This window comes from Alnus glutinosa, chromosome 1 (assembly GCF_958979055.1).
Source record: "Alnus glutinosa chromosome 1, dhAlnGlut1.1, whole genome shotgun sequence".
In the NCBI taxonomy this organism is placed as follows: domain Eukaryota; kingdom Viridiplantae; phylum Streptophyta; class Magnoliopsida; order Fagales; family Betulaceae; genus Alnus; species Alnus glutinosa.
The window spans coordinates 47,201,308-47,221,183 of NC_084886.1; the positions used below are offsets into that span (position 1 = coordinate 47,201,308).

The 19,876-nt window shown below is 36.4% G+C and overlaps 3 protein-coding genes across 3 annotated transcripts; 2 read left to right on the plus strand and 1 right to left on the minus strand.

The window, feature by feature from the left end:
- Positions 1-3,601: 3,601 nt before the first annotated feature.
- Positions 3,602-5,239, plus strand: LOC133854032 (uncharacterized). Its single transcript, XM_062290061.1, has 2 exons — positions 3,602-4,180; positions 4,263-5,239. Exons 1-2 carry the CDS (start codon positions 3,824-3,826, stop codon positions 4,878-4,880), a joined length of 975 nt encoding a protein of 324 aa, XP_062146045.1. The 5' UTR covers positions 3,602-3,823; the 3' UTR covers positions 4,881-5,239.
- A 1,149-nt stretch (positions 5,240-6,388) lies between these two features.
- LOC133854042 (serine hydroxymethyltransferase 7) lies at positions 6,389-12,611 on the minus strand. The gene is made up of 4 exons (XM_062290072.1): positions 11,275-12,611; positions 9,429-9,834; positions 7,643-7,744; positions 6,389-7,059 (listed from the first exon to the last, which is right to left on the minus strand). The coding sequence occupies exons 1-4, from the start codon at positions 12,283-12,285 to the stop codon at positions 6,836-6,838; spliced, it is 1,743 nt and encodes a 580-aa protein (XP_062146056.1). The 5' UTR covers positions 12,286-12,611; the 3' UTR covers positions 6,389-6,835.
- A 2,336-nt stretch (positions 12,612-14,947) lies between these two features.
- Positions 14,948-15,460, plus strand: LOC133854050 (uncharacterized). Its single transcript, XM_062290082.1, has 2 exons — positions 14,948-15,125; positions 15,307-15,460. The coding sequence occupies exons 1-2, from the start codon at positions 14,996-14,998 to the stop codon at positions 15,456-15,458; spliced, it is 282 nt and encodes a 93-aa protein (XP_062146066.1). The 5' UTR covers positions 14,948-14,995; the 3' UTR covers positions 15,459-15,460.
- The last annotated feature ends 4,416 nt before the right edge of the window (positions 15,461-19,876 follow it).

The following is a 19,876-nucleotide window of genomic DNA, read 5'->3' on the forward strand; positions in this document are numbered from 1 at the left end:
TTGCTTTTGCAAATATAGGAAGTGTTTCATATTTTTAGGAGGATTAAAGGCTGCTCTGCCTTTGTGCTGAGCTGTGCTGTGCTTTTGTCTTTGTTGAATCAATTCAAAGTTTAATTAGATTCCAATGCTCACCAACCATGGTGAAATTTGGTAAAGGCATCCATCCAGAGAGGCCGTGTTTGATAGGTATGCAATTCAATTGCAAAAGAATAAAAGGTTTCCTAAAATATCACTTTTGAGTTTTAATGTACCTGTTAATATTACCATTTCTGCCCACTTTGCTTAGATTTGCCCCGCACGCGCTGGAGAACCGCCGTCATGCGCCAGCAGTAAGAGGTCCACACTCGCTGGCACGTGGCCTTCACGCTCCTTCAGGGTTCACCTCTCCTTCGACTGCCGCTAAGGTTTCGAGTGCCCAACCTTTTTTTCATAATTGAATAGGAAAAAAAAATGTAGCTATTAATTTTTTAAGTCGTGACAAATCAACCCATCAACAGATGTTAGGGTGGTTTTTTTTTTTTTTTTTTTTTGGGTTGAGATTCGAATCTCCTAATTAATTTAGTGCTCGGGTTTATTGGTATGATAACAAAGTATAATCTTATTGTTAGTTGTGCATACGAAGTTTCTCGCCATTGCTAAATAAAATAAAAAAATCTTCTAACATAATTTTCCATAAAATCTTAAAAAAATAATTATTTGATATTATTACTCCTATCAGTCTAGAATTACAAAATTAAACCCCCCTTTTTTTTTTATCTCTCTATTCAAAATAAAAACATTAACAAATAACAAAAAAACACAACATACTCAAAATTATTTTATCTTTATATTACATTAAAACTTTTTTATTTTTTATGGGTTTCTTAAAAAAAACACCTTTAGAAAGCATTATCCCGCAGGCCTTGCGGTAATTCGTCGTATACCAGTGCGCCCCGCACTTGTGCACTTGGGTTGAAGAGACCGCCACGTTGGAATGGACGGCGAGATTGTATACCTCGTACGTGCACTTTGTCAGCATGAACCGGGTCAAATATAAATTTGCCCTGGCCGATACTTGGTGGTAATTTTTGAATTGGGAAAATATAGCCTTTTTTTTTTATTATTTTAAATTTACGCAATTTACATTTTAGAGATAATAAATGTCAAGTTAACCGTTACGTCAGATTTTAAATATTATATGAATTACCATACGCCGGTATGCATTTTAGTGGGTAACATTATAAATGTCACTCGTTAATTTGTAAGAAACTTGAACTAAGAGCTATAATACTTCTAATGGTACGGGTTACGTGGGCGGGGCTTCACCATTTGTTGTAGATTTAGATACAAATCCGCATTAAAATCTCAATGTGATGCTTATAAAATTTTGAGAAGAAATTAAAAAAAAAAAAAAAAAAAAAAAAAAAAAAAAAAAAAAGGAAGAAAAAAACTTGCTTTCATAATCAACTGCTCCTTTGTATATATAATTAGACAGCATTGGACACAAATAACTGTTTTTCAATATTAGAATCACAAGAGTTGGGCATCAATTATTTGGTAATGACATGTCATTGTTACGTATTATCTTATCCAATCATCTGAGGATATTTATACTTGTTTGATCCCTAGCTATCACATGTTCTAAATTTGAATTGTTCCTGGATTCCCAAATTAAAATCTTGGCATATGATTAGGAAAAAGACTTGCTATAAAATCCAACTCAGTCACCAATTAAACTAAATCATACTCCAAAAAATTGACAACTCCAAGTCTTAAGGATATATGAGAAAAAAAAAAAAATAGCGATTTTTAAATAAAGAACAAGTTAATTTAGTTGTTAAAGTTATTAACGGTCAATTTAGATTTTAAAATCTTGCCCGTGATTCAAAAATACAGTTTTTTGTACGTTTTTTAAATCACAAATTTTTTAAAAACATATTCCCAAACGATATATTTTTCACAATTTGATTTAAAATTCTACCTTTGGTCTGTAAAATCGTAGTGCCAAACGCACTCTTAACATCGAATACCACCTCACCCGATTGGGATTTTAGAAGTTTATGAATAGGAAAATAGTGTAATGTGTTGAATAAATTTGGAAAAAAAAAATGTAAAAGTAAATTAAAATTCTTTCAAATTAGACCGAAAGAATTCTCTAACTCTTTTCTATTAAGATAAACGTCTATAATTAAAGCACTTAATTCTCACGTACATCTTTATTAAATTAGGTTGTAAAAATTTCTTTCAACCTAATTCCAAAGTGTACATATAGGAGGAGGAACGGTACCGTTTTATTTTTAATTATTTTTAATTAATTTTTTACCTCGAACATTACCCTCTTAGTTATAGAATGGGGAAGCTTATAATAAGGTGGGGTGTTGTGTAAACCAATGAGGCGCCGAGATCCATGGCGTTAAATAATGCTACTTGGCTCTTTCTTTCTTCACTTTCCAATGAAATCTTAAAAGACAAACATACTCTCAAGATGTCCCGTTCTCCAAAAACCCACGAGCACCCGACTAAAGTTTAAATCAAATTTAGTAAAATGTTGCATTAACACGACCCATCATAGATTAAGATTTCCTGGTACCCTCCCCCACCCCCTTACCTATATATATATATATAATAATAATAATAATAAAAAAATGGACCCTCTTATAAACGACTACTTAAACTCTCTCCGGTTATTAACTTGCAAAATTCAAACAATTTAATAAGAAAGGAGACTGCAAAGCCTACAAATCTCAAACAACTTGAGATATTGGTGAATTTCACAACTGCTTCTCTACAATTTAGGACAGATATACAAACTGCCTAATATATCTATTTGATGGGGTTAATTTTTTTTTTTTGTTTAGCAAAGGCTGATGAGTAGTGTCAGATTTAACATTTATATATACATTCATATATTACTTCTTGTTTTTGGTATTATTGAATGTAGAGGGCTAATAAGGGGAAGAAGATACACCCCCCCCCCCCCCCCCCCCCCCCCCCATTAAGTCCTAGAAGAAAGCAAAAAACCCCCCATAAAAATGTGGCCTAAAAAGACTAATCATGCATAGTAGAAGGTTACAAAAACACATATAGGAGGAACCTCATCATTCCCATTCCTCTTTTTTTTTTTGAAAAGATCAACAGAAGACCACAAATATCAATAGAACAGAGGGAGCAAAGTCAGTTGCTCGAGGAAGAAAAAGAGGGAAAGAAGAAGCCAAAGAGAGCACTCAATTCAAAAGGAGTCGTATCTTCATGGGAAGGAATTACTAGTTGTTGTAGTCGTTGAAGCAGATTCCCAGTCAATCCAGTCAAACTTTTTATAACCCGATAAACTCAATCTACCATCATACATATATATAATATAATATAATATAATATATGTCATAATAATAATAATAATAATAATAATAATAATAGGGGTACACTTTAAACGGGGAGGAGAAAGGAAACAGAGGAAAGGAAGAAGGAATTGGAAGGGAGCTGATGTTCATGGTCTAAGTCTCTTTTCCCTCTTTACCTTTTTACTTAATTAATTTTCTGATTTATTTAAATTTAAATTTAAATTTTATTTTTTATTTTTTTCTTTCTGCCCATTAAACAATGAAAATGGCATATTACCAATCATCCTTTCCCCTCTATAGGAAACACCCATCATTGCTCCCAACAATCCTTTTCAACCTTAGAAACCTGAGCTTCTTCTAAGATATTCCCTCCCTTCCAATTCTTCCACTCTTATGCATCCTCTCACAATTTATATATCTCCATCTTTGTGAACCTTTTTCTTTACCATCCCTTTTTCCCCCTTAATACCTTCCCCCACCAAAAAAAAGAAAAAAAAAAAAAAAAAATGGATCCTTCTTCTACCAACTCCGTCAATGGCTTCTACTCCTTTCTCACCCGTGGGATCGATGATCTCGAGCGCGTTTATCTCTCGAATAACTTCATGTCAATCCAATTCCTACAAAGGGTACTTTCTCTTCTCCGATCCTTCCACTCCCAGCTCACCCTCCTCGTCCAGAAGCTCCATTTGCCGGTGGGTGAGAAGTGGCTGGATGAGTACATGGACGAGAGCTCCAAGCTCTGGGAAGTCTGCCATGTCCTCAAGTCTGGTATATCCGGGATGGAGAACTACTACTCTGCCGGCCTCAATATAACCTCTTCCCTCGACAGCCATCGCCATCTAAGCCCGCAAGTCTCGCGCCAGGTCCATCACCAAATCACAATCTTCCGTCAATTTTTTATTTTTATTCACTTTCACGCTTTCTTTGATCGAATTCTTGGAACAGGTCATTCGCACAATCTCTGGGTGTCGCCGGGAGGCTCTGGGATTGGAGGAGGAGAACAGGGCCTTAATGGAGACGAGAATCCAACCGCTATCGCTCCGGTTCGACGAGAAGGTCTCCATCGAGTCGAAGCTCAACGGGTTCAACGGCTTCAGGGGAGTCCTGTACGCAATGAGGAACGTCAGCTCGCTGCTGCTCATGATGTTGCTCTGCGGATTGGTTTACTGCTGGCCGGAGTCAAACTTCCTTATGGGAGGCTACGAGGGCTGCTTGCTCTTCGGATCGGGGTTCATGATATCGACGGCGAGGCTGCAGCAGAGGGTGGCAGCGGAGATCAACGAGATGGGCGGAAGGCCGGGGATTCTGCTGTACGAGTTCCGGCGGTCGAAGGTGGCGATGGAGGAGCTGCGAGGGGAGTTGGAGAGGAGGAATGGGTCGCCGGCGGGTGCGGTGGCGGACTGGGAGAGTGAGGTCGGGATCAGGGAGAGAGTGGACAACTTGAGAGGGTGCTTTGGGGTGTTGAGATCTGGTGCTGAGAACATTGTTGGGCAGCTTGATGATTTCTTTGATGAAATTGTTGAAGGGAGGAAGAAGCTTTTGGACTTTTGCAGTCATAGGTAGAGAGAGATAGGGATGCTAGAAATATCAAATATGGTTGGATAGTCCAAAAAAAAAAAAAAGAAAAAAAAAAAAAAGAAGAAGAAGAATATTACAAGTAGAGGAATCAGTTGTTAGGGGTTGTTGTACCTCCAAGCCTTCTCTTTGTTTTTATTTTTATTTATTTTTTTGTTTATTTTCTTTGTTTTCCTTCCTCCTGCGGTTTCACTGTTCTTACAGTTACTATAGTTGAAGCTTTGGGGATGGATAGCTTTTCTATCAGCAAACCCACCCAAAGAGGAAGGTTCTTTTGAATGGGAATGTAATTCTAGGTTTCAGAAGTGTCTTCAAATGAGAATCCAAGAAGGAAAATTAGACAAAAAGTTCAGAACTAGTTTTCATGCGGGGCCAAGTTCTCCACATCTATCCCCAAACACTAACCCCTGCCTCTTATTTTAAAATTGGGTTAAAAAAGAATGGAAGCTTCTTATAATTCTCATAGGGGAAGACAAAACATCCACATTCCCCATTTTTTATTTATTTATTTTTATATTTGGGTGTTGTTATTTTATTTATTTTTTCTTCTCTTTAAAGAGATTTCCCTCTTGCTCTGTTTTCGTAGGTAGTGCTCTTTAGTTGTTATAGTAAATGCCTAATCATTCTAGTTGCGAGAGAATGATGAAAAAGGGTGGCTTAGGACTGTAGGGGCGACTGTGAGATTCCTTGGCTGCTTTAATTTCTAAAGCAGCTTCTTTTGCTCTTGGGAAGCTTTTGTCTGATTCGGTTCACTTTGAAAGCAATGGAGCCGATGATGAAAGCTCCTAACCACATCCCCCCCCCCCCCCCCCCCCTTCCTGACATGTCTCTTCTCAACTCTCTCTCTCTCTCGCTAAGAAAAATTATATATATTCTGCTGCCAATTTCTTCCCCTTTTTAGGGTTCCAGATATAAAATATTCGACATTATATTTCAGGGGTCACTTTCTCACCTCTAACCGTATCTCATGCTTTTTGTCCCTTGCCGGAAATTCATGCCTTGCCTCCCTCGGGGGGTTCCATATGAGTATTGGCTAAACAACAAAAGAATAGAATAATGGTGAAAGGGAAAAACATGGAGACAAAAACAATGAGTAAAACTCTTAACAAAAGAAAGGCCGACATGCCGGATGCCAGAAATTCTGGCAGCAGAGCAGCTGTGTTCCAACAAACCCAATGGGTAACGTCCTGCGCACGGCCATCACCCCTAAAACAGCACAACAATGTTTTACATCCATCACCACAGACCGTGGCTTTGGTCCCTCTAAAAGAGATGATTAAATGGGAGAAGAAAAGGAAAAGAGAGATGTACCACTGCCAATAAAAGAAAGAGTGAATTTTCTGCCTTTTGCTTCTAGACTCTATAAACCCAGAAAGATACAAACTATAGATGCAGAGGACTCAATTTAAAATGGTTTGGGGTTGTTTCTACACCAGAATCAATATCAACTATCAATAATTTAATGCTGAAACTAAAACAGCCTCAGAAAACAAAAATATTTCAAAATGCAAACATTCACAGATTCTCTCATATGCTCATTTGAAGAAGCAATTTTCCAAATCTACCCCAGTTCTGTAATTACACATTTACTCAGAAGAACATTATAGGCTACAGACCATCAAAATTTAGAGAACTTTGTTAACGCCTTCACAAATATACGAGGAAAATAAAAAACGATATTTTGGTGTAAATTTTACAAAATCACAAGAAGAAAAAAAAAATAGTCAAGACTGTCTTGGGTGGGTGATGCTTGTATATTTTTTTTGGCAACATATCTGAATGTTGGGTTTTTTTTTTTTTTTGGGAAGGCGGGTGTGGGGGTGCATAATTTATACAGGAGAGGGCGTGGGAGAAAATGGATGGGTTACCATGTGAAGTGTTGGTAAGCCAAAGAAGCAAGATGGTGACGTTACAGATGAAGGCAGGCTGCATGTTTCACATTTTCAAATGTCAAACCCTGGCATTGCAAACTGGGAAGCAAATGCCTCAACCCTATTTCGGAGCTCAACAATATCTTTATTGTTCTGCAGACTCTTGAGAAAATCTCTCTGAAATTTTCCATGTTCCCTCTGCGCCATGCTTGTAATCTGAGCTGCCCTAAGAAGAAAGTCCGCTATTGTCTCAAAATCAGCCTCTAAACAACCTCTGGATGTCATTGCAGGAGTGCCTGGATAAGAACGGCATAAGAAAAAGTAAGAAAGTTAAATGAAATAGACCAGAGTAGGATGCTGACATTCAGATGTGTATTATTTAGCAACTTTAGTAATGATATAAAGTTTGCAACACAACAAAATATTAATGACATTCATATACTTGTATTAGGGAAAACGGTAATATAGGTGTGCAAATATGGAAAGCTTCAACTTTATTTCCATGGGGCACCCAAAGAGGGGAGAAGCATGCTAATAAAACATTCTTCCTTCAAAAAAAAATTATGTTAAAAATCTGGATGGGGGAAATTATTTCTTATCTACAGAGGTTTCGTGGATAACTTATCAATTGATAATAGGCAATAAAAGTGGATAAAGTCTTTTTTTTCCTTATTGGAGAGGTACACGTGCATCAATGGGTCTTAAGACAACGACTTCACCCTCCATCCCATTCTAAGAAGAGATAGTAGCATTTGAGTTTAGAGCTCATCTAGAATAGAGGTGGATAAGATTGTACATGATAAATTACAGGTCGTGGCACAAACCTACGTGACATCTTTTTGAGCCTACTTGCTAATGCAGTATAACAAGATTGCTCACCAATTCTAACTCCTCCAGGTGAAATAGAACCATTATCACCAAATATAGCACTTTTGTTGAGAGTGATGTGGCACATCTCACAGACCTTCTCATAGTACTTGCCTAGAAAACACATCAGGGAAAAAAAAGATCAGAGAATGAGGTGAAAATTTAGGCATGCAGTTTATACATTTCTACCCTAAAAGTAAAAAAGATAACAATTAAATTATACCACAAAAGCAAAAAAGCTAGGTATATATGTCCCTACAACATGTTGAAACTTTTCCTTTGCTTGTACACTTTTTCCCCTTTTTACACTTATCAAGAAAAAAAAGCACTTACTTTTCACGATTCTCTGGTAACACAATCACAGCAGAGCAATTTCTCACATATTGGCAATATTTCAACAATCCCTATACTTTTCACATAGGTAAGTCACCAATTCAAAAGTTCAACAATTTTCAGATTCCAGATAAGTATGTTTACACAGCTAAATACCAGGACCTACACAAATTGAGGCTGGCTTACTTATTTCTGGACAATAGTCTATTACGATCTTTTGACAATCAACAAAAATTGTGCACAAGGGGTGCCTCCTTTATCACACTTTATATCTTTGGACTACGGCTTATGTGTTCCCCTTACCTTTTAGTTTTCTTGATTTTCTTACACGTTTCTCAAGTTAGGCGTTTTCTTTGTATACTGCCAAGGTACTAAGGGGCGCCTCATGCTTTTAATGAGATTGGCTTATTACATATTAAAAAAAAAAATGTGTACAAGAATTATACTGAATTTCATAGGCAGTCAACTAAAACCTAAACCACATCAACACTAGACACCAATTGCCACAGAAGTTTAGAAATTTAAATCAAACCATTGCAAATTTCTTGTTGATACACCATTACAAATTTTACAATCAGATGATTTGCAATTAAAGTACTCCAATGTATGCATTTTTATCTTTTTCATAATTTTCATCTCTTTCTTCAATGACTTAATGAACCAAAATGGCATTTCTTTTCAACAACAAAGAAGCAATGAGAAGCATTTTCTTTTTTAAAAAACCTAAGTAGTTTAAAATGAAAATGTATAAATGTAATTCAAAAGCAACTGCCACGAATTTGATCTCGACAACATGTATAATGACAGATGCATGTATGCCCTGTTAGACTACACTGCCAGTCCATAATTAAAACCAACTTTGCTGATCCATACACAATGAAAGGAAAAACAAACTAACAAGCGAAAAGAAAAAGAAAGCTGGAACATAATCAGCAACCATAACCTTCAAGGCTTACCTAAAAACCATAAACAACAAGTCCACTCAGACCTAATTAACATGAAGACCTGTACCCATTCAACTCATTTTTATTACAAACTTAAACAATAAGAATACACTCCAGTTCCAACTTAGTAAGTTTTTAAACCTTCCCACTGAACCCCCCCCCCCCCCCCCCCCTTTTTCTTTTTGACAAAGCAGTGTCCATTCAACTCCATATCACCAACCAAAGTAGAAAAGTAGCTTGGCAGACTATCCTAAGCTGCCAGGTTTAGATGTTTACCAAAGAACCCCCAAAGTACATATTTTCATCTGTTATATAACATGAGAGCTTGATAACCAAAAATGAAACTAATTAGCATAAATATCGATAAAAACTGTTAAACTGAAAACATTTTTAATAAATTTCTAGTCATATAGACAAGATGGGTCCCACTAAATGTAATACCAAAATCAAAACAATAAGTCAAGAAGTTATCTTTTCCAATCTATTGTTTAGGAAAATTTGAGCACATAAATTCAGAATACCTGCTAAGCCTAGAGCAGTTAGATCCCAAAGCAACAAATGATTGTCGGTACCCCCAGTCACCAGCCTGCATTTTCTTCGCAACAAAGCAGATGCTAATGCCTGAGCATTTTTCTTCACCTGTTGTATATAGACTTTATACTCCATAGTAGCTACTTGTTTTAAAGCTACGGCAAGAGCAGCAATGTGATTATTGTGGGGACCCCCTTGTAACGATGGAAACACAGCAAAGTTTATCTTTTCCTCAAAATCATAATGAGCACTACCATCTCCATAACTAAGGTGCAATCCCTGTTTCCTCAATTTCACACCTCTTCTGTAAAAGATAATACCTCCCCTAGGACCCCGGAGACTTTTGTGAGTTGTTGAGGTAATGATATCACAATATTCAAATGGACTTGCACATTCCTGAAATTGACAATATAAAAAGAGATCAGGATTCTTCATTGATTAATAATATGATTTGTAAGCAAATATATAAACTGCATGATAGAGTCCAAAGAAAATAAATCCAACTCACCAAGGAATAATATGAATATGGATATATAGGACCACGTCCATTTTACATATATATTGGTAAACTTTGTGACAAGTTAAGGAATTGCGAACAAGAGACACAAAGAGAAAATAATAACTTAAATGTCTTTTCTATTAAAAAAAAAGAAAGACAGAAAAAGGAGCTCTAGTTTTACCTGCATATGCATTGTCACCCAACATTCAAATTCAAGTAAAAAAACAATTCCTTTAGATCCACTAATTTGAACCAAAATTCTCTCTCTCACACACACACACACACACGTATGTAGGTATGTATGTATGCATATGTCATATCTGTCAGCAAGTTACATTTAGGAATCAGAACTTTGTTCTGGGGTCCAATCTGATATAAAGAGAGTTTGATGGATGATTTTAGATAATGCAGGCAGCGCAAGAGTATACAAGATAAATGAGACAAAATATTTTTTCTATTGGAAACAAAGACATTTTTCTTTGTATCATTTCCAAAAAAGTTGATAAAAGATCCAGTCACATAAACTGGACTTCAATTCTTGCACACACCTATCAATATTGATGAGATCAGTCTAACTTCCATAAAATACACATATCTTGGCAACCAGGTAGTTAATTACTAATGGAGGAATTAATTAATTTCATTCAGTTCCAATGGCAAAGCATTTTTTTTTTTTTTTTGCCTGATTTCATGCAGTTCTGCATTCTGAAATTTCTAACCCTTAAAACTGTCCCCATAGAATTTCATATAACCAGAATAAGCTAAAAGAAAGTCCAGGGAATACATGCAAAAAAGGAACAAAAATAAAGTGAAGGATGTAATTCCAAGTGATTAGAGTATAGAATGAGTAGCAGCAAAACTATGACAGTGTCATCACACATAAATTTCTACTACTCCAGAGATCCTATATATATATATATATATACGCATGGATATAGGCATGTTTTACTTGCGAAACTAACATGCTACACGCTTAAGTCTACTGCATATATATGTATGTTTCACATAATATCATGTATATAGTTCAAAAGTTGTTCTAGGTACAAGAAGCTAAGAGGTCAAAACATGAAACATTAAATGGATCAATTCAAATAACTGTCAGGACTCAGCTGCACTACTCCTACGACTACCAGCATACAGCATGGTAACAAATATGCCGTTAAGACACAAGAACACCATCTCCTTGTAAAGATAAGGTAACTAAATCAACGTAGCCCATAATTATTCACACCGACTTGTATATAAATAAGAAATCAAAAATCAAAGTACCACAGTCAATATAACATTAAATTCAAAATTCCCAAATCAAGCATAAGGTGACCAAAAGAAGCTTAGACCTTAGCTGCCACGAGACCACTAATATGAGCCATGTCGCACATCAACACCGCTCCACATTTATCCGCAATCTGTCTAAACCTCGCGAAATCCCACTCCCTCGGGTAAGAACTTCCGCCGCAAATGAGTATCTTAGGGCGAAAATCGAGAGCTTTCTCCTCAAGCTTCTCGTAATCGATGTAACCCGTTTGTGGGTTCACTTTATAGGGGAAACTCTCAAAGAATATCGATGCGGCCGAGACCTTCTTCCCGCTCGGAGTGTAATACCCATGACTCAAATGCCCTCCGGACGGGGAATCCAACCCCATAATCCGATCATTGGGAAGCAAAAGACCAGTGTAAACTGCGAAATTCGCAGAGGTGCAAGAGTATGGCTGAACATTCACGCCCCACTTCTCGGAATCAAGATTGAACGCCGCCAATGCGCGCTCGGAGCAGATCAATTCAATCTGATCAATGTGCTGATTACCCGTATAGTACCTCGCTCCGGGCATTCCCTCCGAGTACTTGTTGGTCAAGTGGCTGCCCAGAGCCTCCATCACAGCCCTGCACACAAAATTCTCCGAAGCGATCAATTCGATTCCTCTAAACTGTCTCTGCCCCTCCTTCTCCATGATCGCGTGCACTTCCGGGTCCGCCACAGCTAGCGGCTGGTTCCCCCAGGCCCGCACCGCGGCCCGCCTCGCCTCGAGGCCCGGTTCAACCGCGACCCACTTCGGCGCGCTTGCACATGACAACGATTGCCCATCTCTCGGCCTCTTCAGACACAAAGAGTGCCCCAGAATGCTGAATTTCTCATCTTCGCTATTATCCTCCCCATTTTCGAGCTCTATTTTCTCTTCCTTTTGCTCAAGCAACTGTAGCGGAACGGACGGGACCGAATTCGACGAGCCGCAAAAGCTCGAATCGATTTGAAGCGAAATCGGACTGTCAGCCGCCGAGGCTCTAGAAACCGGCGATGTGTGGGAATTGAACCCGAGAGAAAGACCCGGCTGAGCACACTGTGAATCCATAAACTCTACGAACCCAAAAAAATCGCTGATTTCGGCACTGAAAATTTGAAGTAAAAATAAAAATCAAGCCCTCCTACGGATAGGTGTAGAAGCAACAGAAACAGCGACAACAGCGCCTGAAGAAGCTGCAATGGAAGTAACGAAACGACGGTCTTCGGGTGTTCGCTGAATCACCAGAGCTTTCCATAGACGTTTCAGAAACCCTAACCCTAACGTGAAAAAAGTGTGGGAATTTTATTTATAGTGAAAGATGGAATTGGGGAATTAGAATAAGGGAATGAGGAGCCAAGGGACTGGTCGATAAGGGAGGATGAATCTGGCGCTGATAATGGAGGGAGGGGGTTACCGGGGATAGCCAGTAGCGTGTAGTTTTTGTTCCCGTCACCCAAACGGGGAGGTAAAAGGGCAGGTTCGGTCTACCTGGACCGAATAGCATCCAGGTTCATTTGCGGCTTGTGGGGATATCTCTGAGGCTGGACTTTCCTTGTTGGTCGATTTCTGAAAAGTGGGCCACGGAAGTGATAGACTCCTTTTTTCGATAAAGTCAAGGACGTAATTCCCTTTAAATTACGCTAAAGTAATTTAGTTTATAAATTTAATACATGTCTCTTAATGTTTAAGAAGTATATTTCTTTTTTAATAATTCAATGAAAATATTATTACAAAATATGTACTTATTACATGCTTAAAGAATTGGATTGGAAAAAAAAATAAATAAATAACTTCATTTAAGAATATGAAATTATTAGCTTATTTGACTTAAGGGTATTGAACTTCAAAACGTCTCAAACTAGAATATTTAATTTTTCAAACGTCTCAATTTTAGGTACTTCGTGATTTTTATTGTAGTATATGTAATTGAGACGTTTAAAAAATTGGATACCCTAACTTAAAACGTTTTAAAGTTTAGTACACTTAACTCAAATAGAGTGATAGTTCGACACATTTAAGTAAAATTATTTTTAAAAAAAAAAAATCAACTAAATTTAAAAGAAAAAAAAATTGTGTCCTAAAAAAATAAAGTAATTTTCTTCCTCCCAAGTCAAAAGAAATTTATATCCCAAAAAAATAGAGTATATATGTTTCTTGAGCCATAAGAACATGAAAATGAAAATAAAAATGAAAATGATGGTGATATTGAACCCTTTTTTTTTATTTATTTATTTATGAAAATGATGATGATATTTAATATTAGCTGACCTAAGGTCGCGACCCGTCAGCCCAATGTGCACCCGAACTTCAAACTTCAAAGGGACAAAAAGGTATAAGCAGCGGTCCAAAATCATCCACAGTCGGAAGGTTCCTTCAAGTTTCCAGCTGGGTTATAGGTTATAGGTTATAGGTTATAGGCTTGGATTGGAGTTGAAAACGGAAATTTTATTTGTGTTTAACTTCTTCTTTTTTGAAATTGAAAATGACACATTATGACATTCTACTCTGTCATTTTAGTTGTTTTTTAATTTCATTTACTTTTTTAATTTTGTTTTATTTTTATCTCTTTTTCTTCGTTGATTATTGAAAATGACACATTATGAGATGGTATTCTGTCATATTATTACTTTCATCGCTGATGAGATATGCTTAAATAGATTTTAGGGAAAACTTACTTAGTTACTTATATATATATATACACTTAGTTAATTATAACTTTTAATTTTTTATTATTTTTATAATTAAGTATTCAAATTTTAAAAAGTGTCAATTTAGAGTTTTCATCTTTCAATTATTATTGTTTTTTTATTATTATTTTTAATTTCAACCAAGTAATGTTGTCATTTCACCTTATCGAGTTTATGTCTCCTTTGTGTTCCTCCAAAATTGATATGACTTTTAAAATCACTATTGAATCAAAATTTAATAGTGATCTATCATAAATTCAATAATGATTTTAAAAGTCAGATCAGTTTTGGAGGGACACATAGGGTAACATGTAGCTTTACTATTTTAACCGTTCGTTAGAATTTTTCGTTAAATTTTATCAAAATTTTTAAAATACCCTTTTGTTTTTTTAAAAAAAAAAATAAAATAAAATTTTTAAAAGATTCGGCCATAGGTATTCAAGTGTAGGTCGAAATTTAAAAAAAAAAATTACAAAAATAACTATGCCTGAATCTTTTAAAAATTTTTAAATTTTTTTTTTCTAAAGAAAAAAAAAAAAGTAAAGGTATTTTAAGAATTTTGACAGGATTTAATGAAAAATTATAATTGATGATTGAAATTATTGAAATATGAATACCTTAAATTGACACTTTTTAATACTTAATTGTAAAAGTGAAGAAAAATCTGGTGTTAGAAGTGAACTTTTCTTTAGATTTTATATATTTGTACTTTTTTTTTTATTGGTATTGATGTAGCATTTTACGATTTTTCATAAAAAGTAATCAGACAAAAATTAGATGTAAGTGGAAGGACCTATTTATTATTTTTGCATATTATAAAGGGCTCTAAGAACTTTTTTTTTATTACATGAAAAAAAAAATTATTGACAAAATTATGTCGCCTTATATATATATAAGCTTTTGGGCCCATTAAAAGAGCCCCAGGCCATAAAATAAAAGCACACACATGGCTGTCGAGCCCATCCTCAGGCCCATAGCAAATCCAACTTAGGCCTGCTACCAGTCCAGCGCAACAAACCAAGACGAAACCAAACTCAAAGGCCGAAAGGCACCCCCAGTTCTACAAAGTCATTCATCGGCAGAACTTGCGCATGTTGTCAATGGAGTCCTCGTCATCTTCTTCTTCGTCAAAATATTCCCTTTCTTCTTTGGATTACCTCACGCTGTTTCTTCTACGCCCGGTCCTCGCAATCGCATTCGTACTCTCCCTGATTTCTCTTGGTAACTATTTCTCTCTTACTTGCTCAATACGATCACACTCTCCCCGTTTCTGCACAAATATTGGGTTTCGTATCACCTTCATTGTTTTTAAGCGAAATCAGGGTCTGGGTCGGTGACGATTTTCTCTGTGATTTTGATTTCCACCCGAATTTACGAGTTATTTGATGGGGTTTGTGTATAGGTTGGTGGTTGGCGTGGAAGCTAGTCCTGGTTCACGTGCCTTTGGTGCAAGAGATTTTCGGTTTACGAAAGAAACAAGTCAAGCCAAAGCCCCCAACACGTAGGCTATCTAAGATTTACAGTAGCATGAATGCCCGGAATTCAGCTTCTTGATGGTAATTTTATTTTACGCGTTTTTTTTTTCTCTGTTTTTATTTTCCTTCATAATGCATAATCTCTCTCTCTCTCTGCCACAATTCCCAATTAAAAAAAAAGGGAATTATGAGAATGATGCAGTTTAAGCATAAACTGTACACAGCATCTTCTTTATGCAGAGAGCAAGTGACTTTGGATTGATAGTGTGGCAGCTGGGAATTATGCGAAGGATCGAATATATCATTGAAAATTGAAAATTTTGACCTCAAACGTTATCAGGTTTATCGGTGGGGGCAACCCTCTCCCCATCCTTTTTGTGATTGTTGTGGAAGCTTTGAGCCAAATGATGTTAGCCGCGGTGAATGGGGTGTTTTATCTCAGGTCTCAGTGGGGGATAGGAATGATGATCTTTATTTGTCTCTCATCTCAAGGGTGGTCGAGCAACGTTGATTAAGAGCACACTTTCCAACCTTCCCACCTATTTCATCTCTCTTTTCCCTATCCTAATTGGTGTTGCTAATCAGTTAGAAAAATTGTAGAGGGATTTCTTGTGGGGTGGTCTAGATAAGAAGTCTAAACGCCATCTTGTTAATTGGAATAAGGTTTGCACTCCTCTGTATCTTGGAGGGTTGGGTCTCTGGAGTTTGCTTACTTTTAATCATACTCTATTGGGAAAGTGGTTGTGGAGGTTTTTTTTTTTTTGATAAGTAAGGTTGTGGAGGTATGTTGTGGAGAGAAAGGTAGTGGATATGAAATATTGTAGTTTGGCAGGTGGTTGGTGCGCTAATGTTGCTTTTGGGCCTTATGGAGTAAGTCTTTGGAAATATATTAGGAGGGGGTGTGATGCTTTCTCCAGTTTTGTTAAAGTTGTGGTGGGCAATGGCTCTCGAACCTAGTTTTAGCTTGACGTTTGATGTGGGGATTGTTTTTTGAATGTCACTTTTCCGGAGTTGGTTTACCTTGTAAGGAATAGGGATGCTTTGGCGGCTAACCTTATGGTTGCTCACAATGATGTGGTACATTGGGACATTAATTTTATCATATTGGTGCACGATTGGGAGGTTGACTCTATTTCTTCTTTTTTCAATGTGTTGTATTCTATCTGGATGGGTCGGGGAGTTAACGATAAGCTATGCTGGATTCCTTCGAAAAGAAGATCTTTTGAGGTCAAATCTTTCTACGAAGTTCTTCTTCCCGACACTGACTTCTCTTTTCCCTGGAAGAGCATTTGGAGGACTAAGGTTCCTTTGAGGATGCTTTTTTTCACTTGGACAGCTTCCTTAAGGAAAAGCTTCACCTTGGATAATCTCTGAAAGCATCACATCATAGTGATAGGTAGATGTTGTATGTTTAAAAAGAGTGGCAAACTTCGGATCAACTCCTTTTTTGTTGTGATGTTGCAAGAGATTTGTGGACTTTGGTCTTCCATATGTTTGGAGCAAAGTGGATTATGCCTAAACGGGTGGTGGATCTTCTGGCTTGTTGGAAAGGAAGGGTCAATCAGAATGATATTAATATTCTTTGGAATGTTATCCCTTCATTTTTAATGCGGTGCATTTGAAGAAAAATGAATGTTTGAAGTTTTGAGGATTGCAAGAAGACGAGTCTGGTTCTAGTACTTTCTGTTTTTTAAATCCTTCTTTGAGTAGATCTCTGCTTATGCCCTTCTCAATATCTCTGGCTTTGTAGAGTTTTGTGCTGTCTTTTCTCTTGACTTGATGGGTGTCTTTGTCTTTCACTTGTATACTTCTTGTGTATTTGTGTTGGGTCCCATGCCCTTTTAATGAATTATTTTACTTATCAAAAAGAAAATTATTGTAATCATTATATGCGTGCACAAGAACAAATAACTTTCCAAGCATTTGTTTTAGTTCAGTGATAAGGAATCCTCTGAATAAATGCATGGCACATTGCGGGTTCAAGGCATATTTTAAGAGGATGGTGATGTCCAGCTTAGGATATGGTTGTAGTTTTTGGGCTAGATGCATATTTTGAATGACATGGATTCTATTTTCTCCTTTTCACATTCTATATGCATGCTTAGATGCATCTGGTGGTTAAATGCTTAGTTTGCCTCTTTTAGATCTATTTGTTTCTCCTGTAAGAGGACATAATGGACAAGGGGACATCCAAAACATGTAGTTATAGTTAAGGAGGATTCGACTGATTATGATCACTTAGGTAATTAAGTCATGAAATCCATCAAAAGTTGTTCGGGTGCTCAATCCTAGTCTACCTCAAATAATGTTGCTAAGATTGAATCTTACTCGTACCATAATTGCAGGTTCCAAAATTACCGAATGGCTAAGATTTAATGTGGCTAGTTTGACTTGAGTCTTGCTGAAAATAAGTGCATTTCCTAAAATGCTTCAAGCTCAAAAACTTTGTTGCATAACTCATAAATGAGGCTCAAATTTTGACAGAAGCAAGGAGCAGGTATAAAAGAAAAAGGCTTTTTTTTTTTTTTTTTCCTTCCAGTTTTAAAATGGTTGGTTTCTCAATTACTGCAGATCTAACCTGACTCTCACAATATATACAGATGTAGTGACTTGAAAAAATTATCTGCCTTCTGGCAGTTTACTTTGTCTACCGATCATATGTTCATCTCTTGAGATGATTAGGTCCACTTTCCACAGGACCACAGCATATATGACACAGGAGACAAGTAAAAGTAAACTTGTAATTGCTTATATTGTTGAATAGCTTTGCATGTTTTTTTGTTTTTTGAACGAGTAAGTTTGGTTGTAAGGGGAGGCGGATGGGGAGATTTGAAACCTCCCTTTCTTATGGTATGATCCCAGTCAAATTTGCCATCCTGCGGGGTTACCCTTGCATGTTCTTTGTATGCATACTTCATAAATCTTGCTTCCTCTTTCTTCCCCGAAAAATGAAAAAGGTTCTTGGCTTAGGGAGTGTTTGTTTGTCCATCAAGTTTGGAGTCATTGAGTTTGCATAAGCATTCTAAGGCACAAATCTATCAGGATGGTGTTTTCACTCTTCATATAAATAAGAAGAGAAGGCAACAGATTGATAGTTTTGTATTGCTTAACTCTTTCTGATTGATTAGTTTGCACAGAAAAGTTTTGTGATACTTCCATTTGCATTCATAGTTCATGGTATTTTGACGATCTTTTGTGGATTATGGAATCTAACGGCGGCATCAATGGATTGCAGAAAAGAAAAACCCCCTTTGGATGAAAGATTGGAACTCGAACAGCATTGTGGGCGAAAATACAGTGATTGTGTTTAATGCAATGAAGAGGATTGGAATTGGGAGATTATACTCTAGATGTATATAAATTTGTAATCTTCTTGAAAACTATAATGTAAAATTCAGCTTTATTACAAAATTAATTTAATTAGTGGGATCTAAATTCTAACCTTCTTCCCATGTCAAATCTGAGTAGTGATTGATCTGGTTTTAGTGACTGAAATATTATGCAGATGCAAAAGGTGTTAAGAGGACAACATCCCAAGGCTTAATATCATTAGAATTTCCTAAAAAACAAATAACGAATAGAAAATATTTTACATTGATATTTTTTTATCTATTTGATTGTCTATAAAAAATGAAAATAAGAGTTTCAAAATATTGATATTTACATCCTCGCAAACAAATAGGAAAAAAATTAGAAAAATTAAGAGATAATTGGAGGCACTAATTTTATTTATTTATTTGAATAAATTGGAGGCACTAATTTGTGATGGGAAAAAAAGATGATATTGAACAATAAGGGGCTAGTACGTTAGTAATTCTATTTTAATTAAATAGGTCAATAAAATAACTAAAAAGTAATAATTTTTTTTTAACAACAAAATTGACAAGAGATATGTTATTTGAACAACAAAATTAACAAACGTACTAAACAATTAAAATTTTGTTGGGAAACAAAATAATAGTAAATTGCTAACCATTATTTTGGTCGTAAACATGAAGGTTGTTGGTCTGGAAAAACAAGAACAACCGAATGATTAAAAAAAAAGAAAAAAAAAAGAAGAGGAAAATAATGGAATTGTTGGTACAGTTTCCGGTATGGTGTGAATCTGCACGTTCCTTTGATGTTCTTCACGCTTCTTAATAACTCTGCAAAACAACAAAACCTAGGGACCCTTCCGGGGGTCCCGCTCCGATGCCTAAGTTAGCTTCTGTGAGAAAATAATGCTCTATGCATAAAATTGAGTCTTAGTTTATACCTGGGGTATGGGCCTATTTATAGGCATAGAGGTGGAGTCAAACCTGGATTAGGACTCCTGCTCCTTGTTGATCTAGAACTGCTGTCCGAGTTCTAATTGGACTTCAATCCTTCACTAGACTTCTAATTGGATATCCTCTTAGACTTCCAATCTGATATCTTCTTAGACTTCTGATCTGATATCTGTTTGGACTTTATTAGACTTTTGAATCTCCTCTTTGGATCGGGTTGAGTGGGATTTAT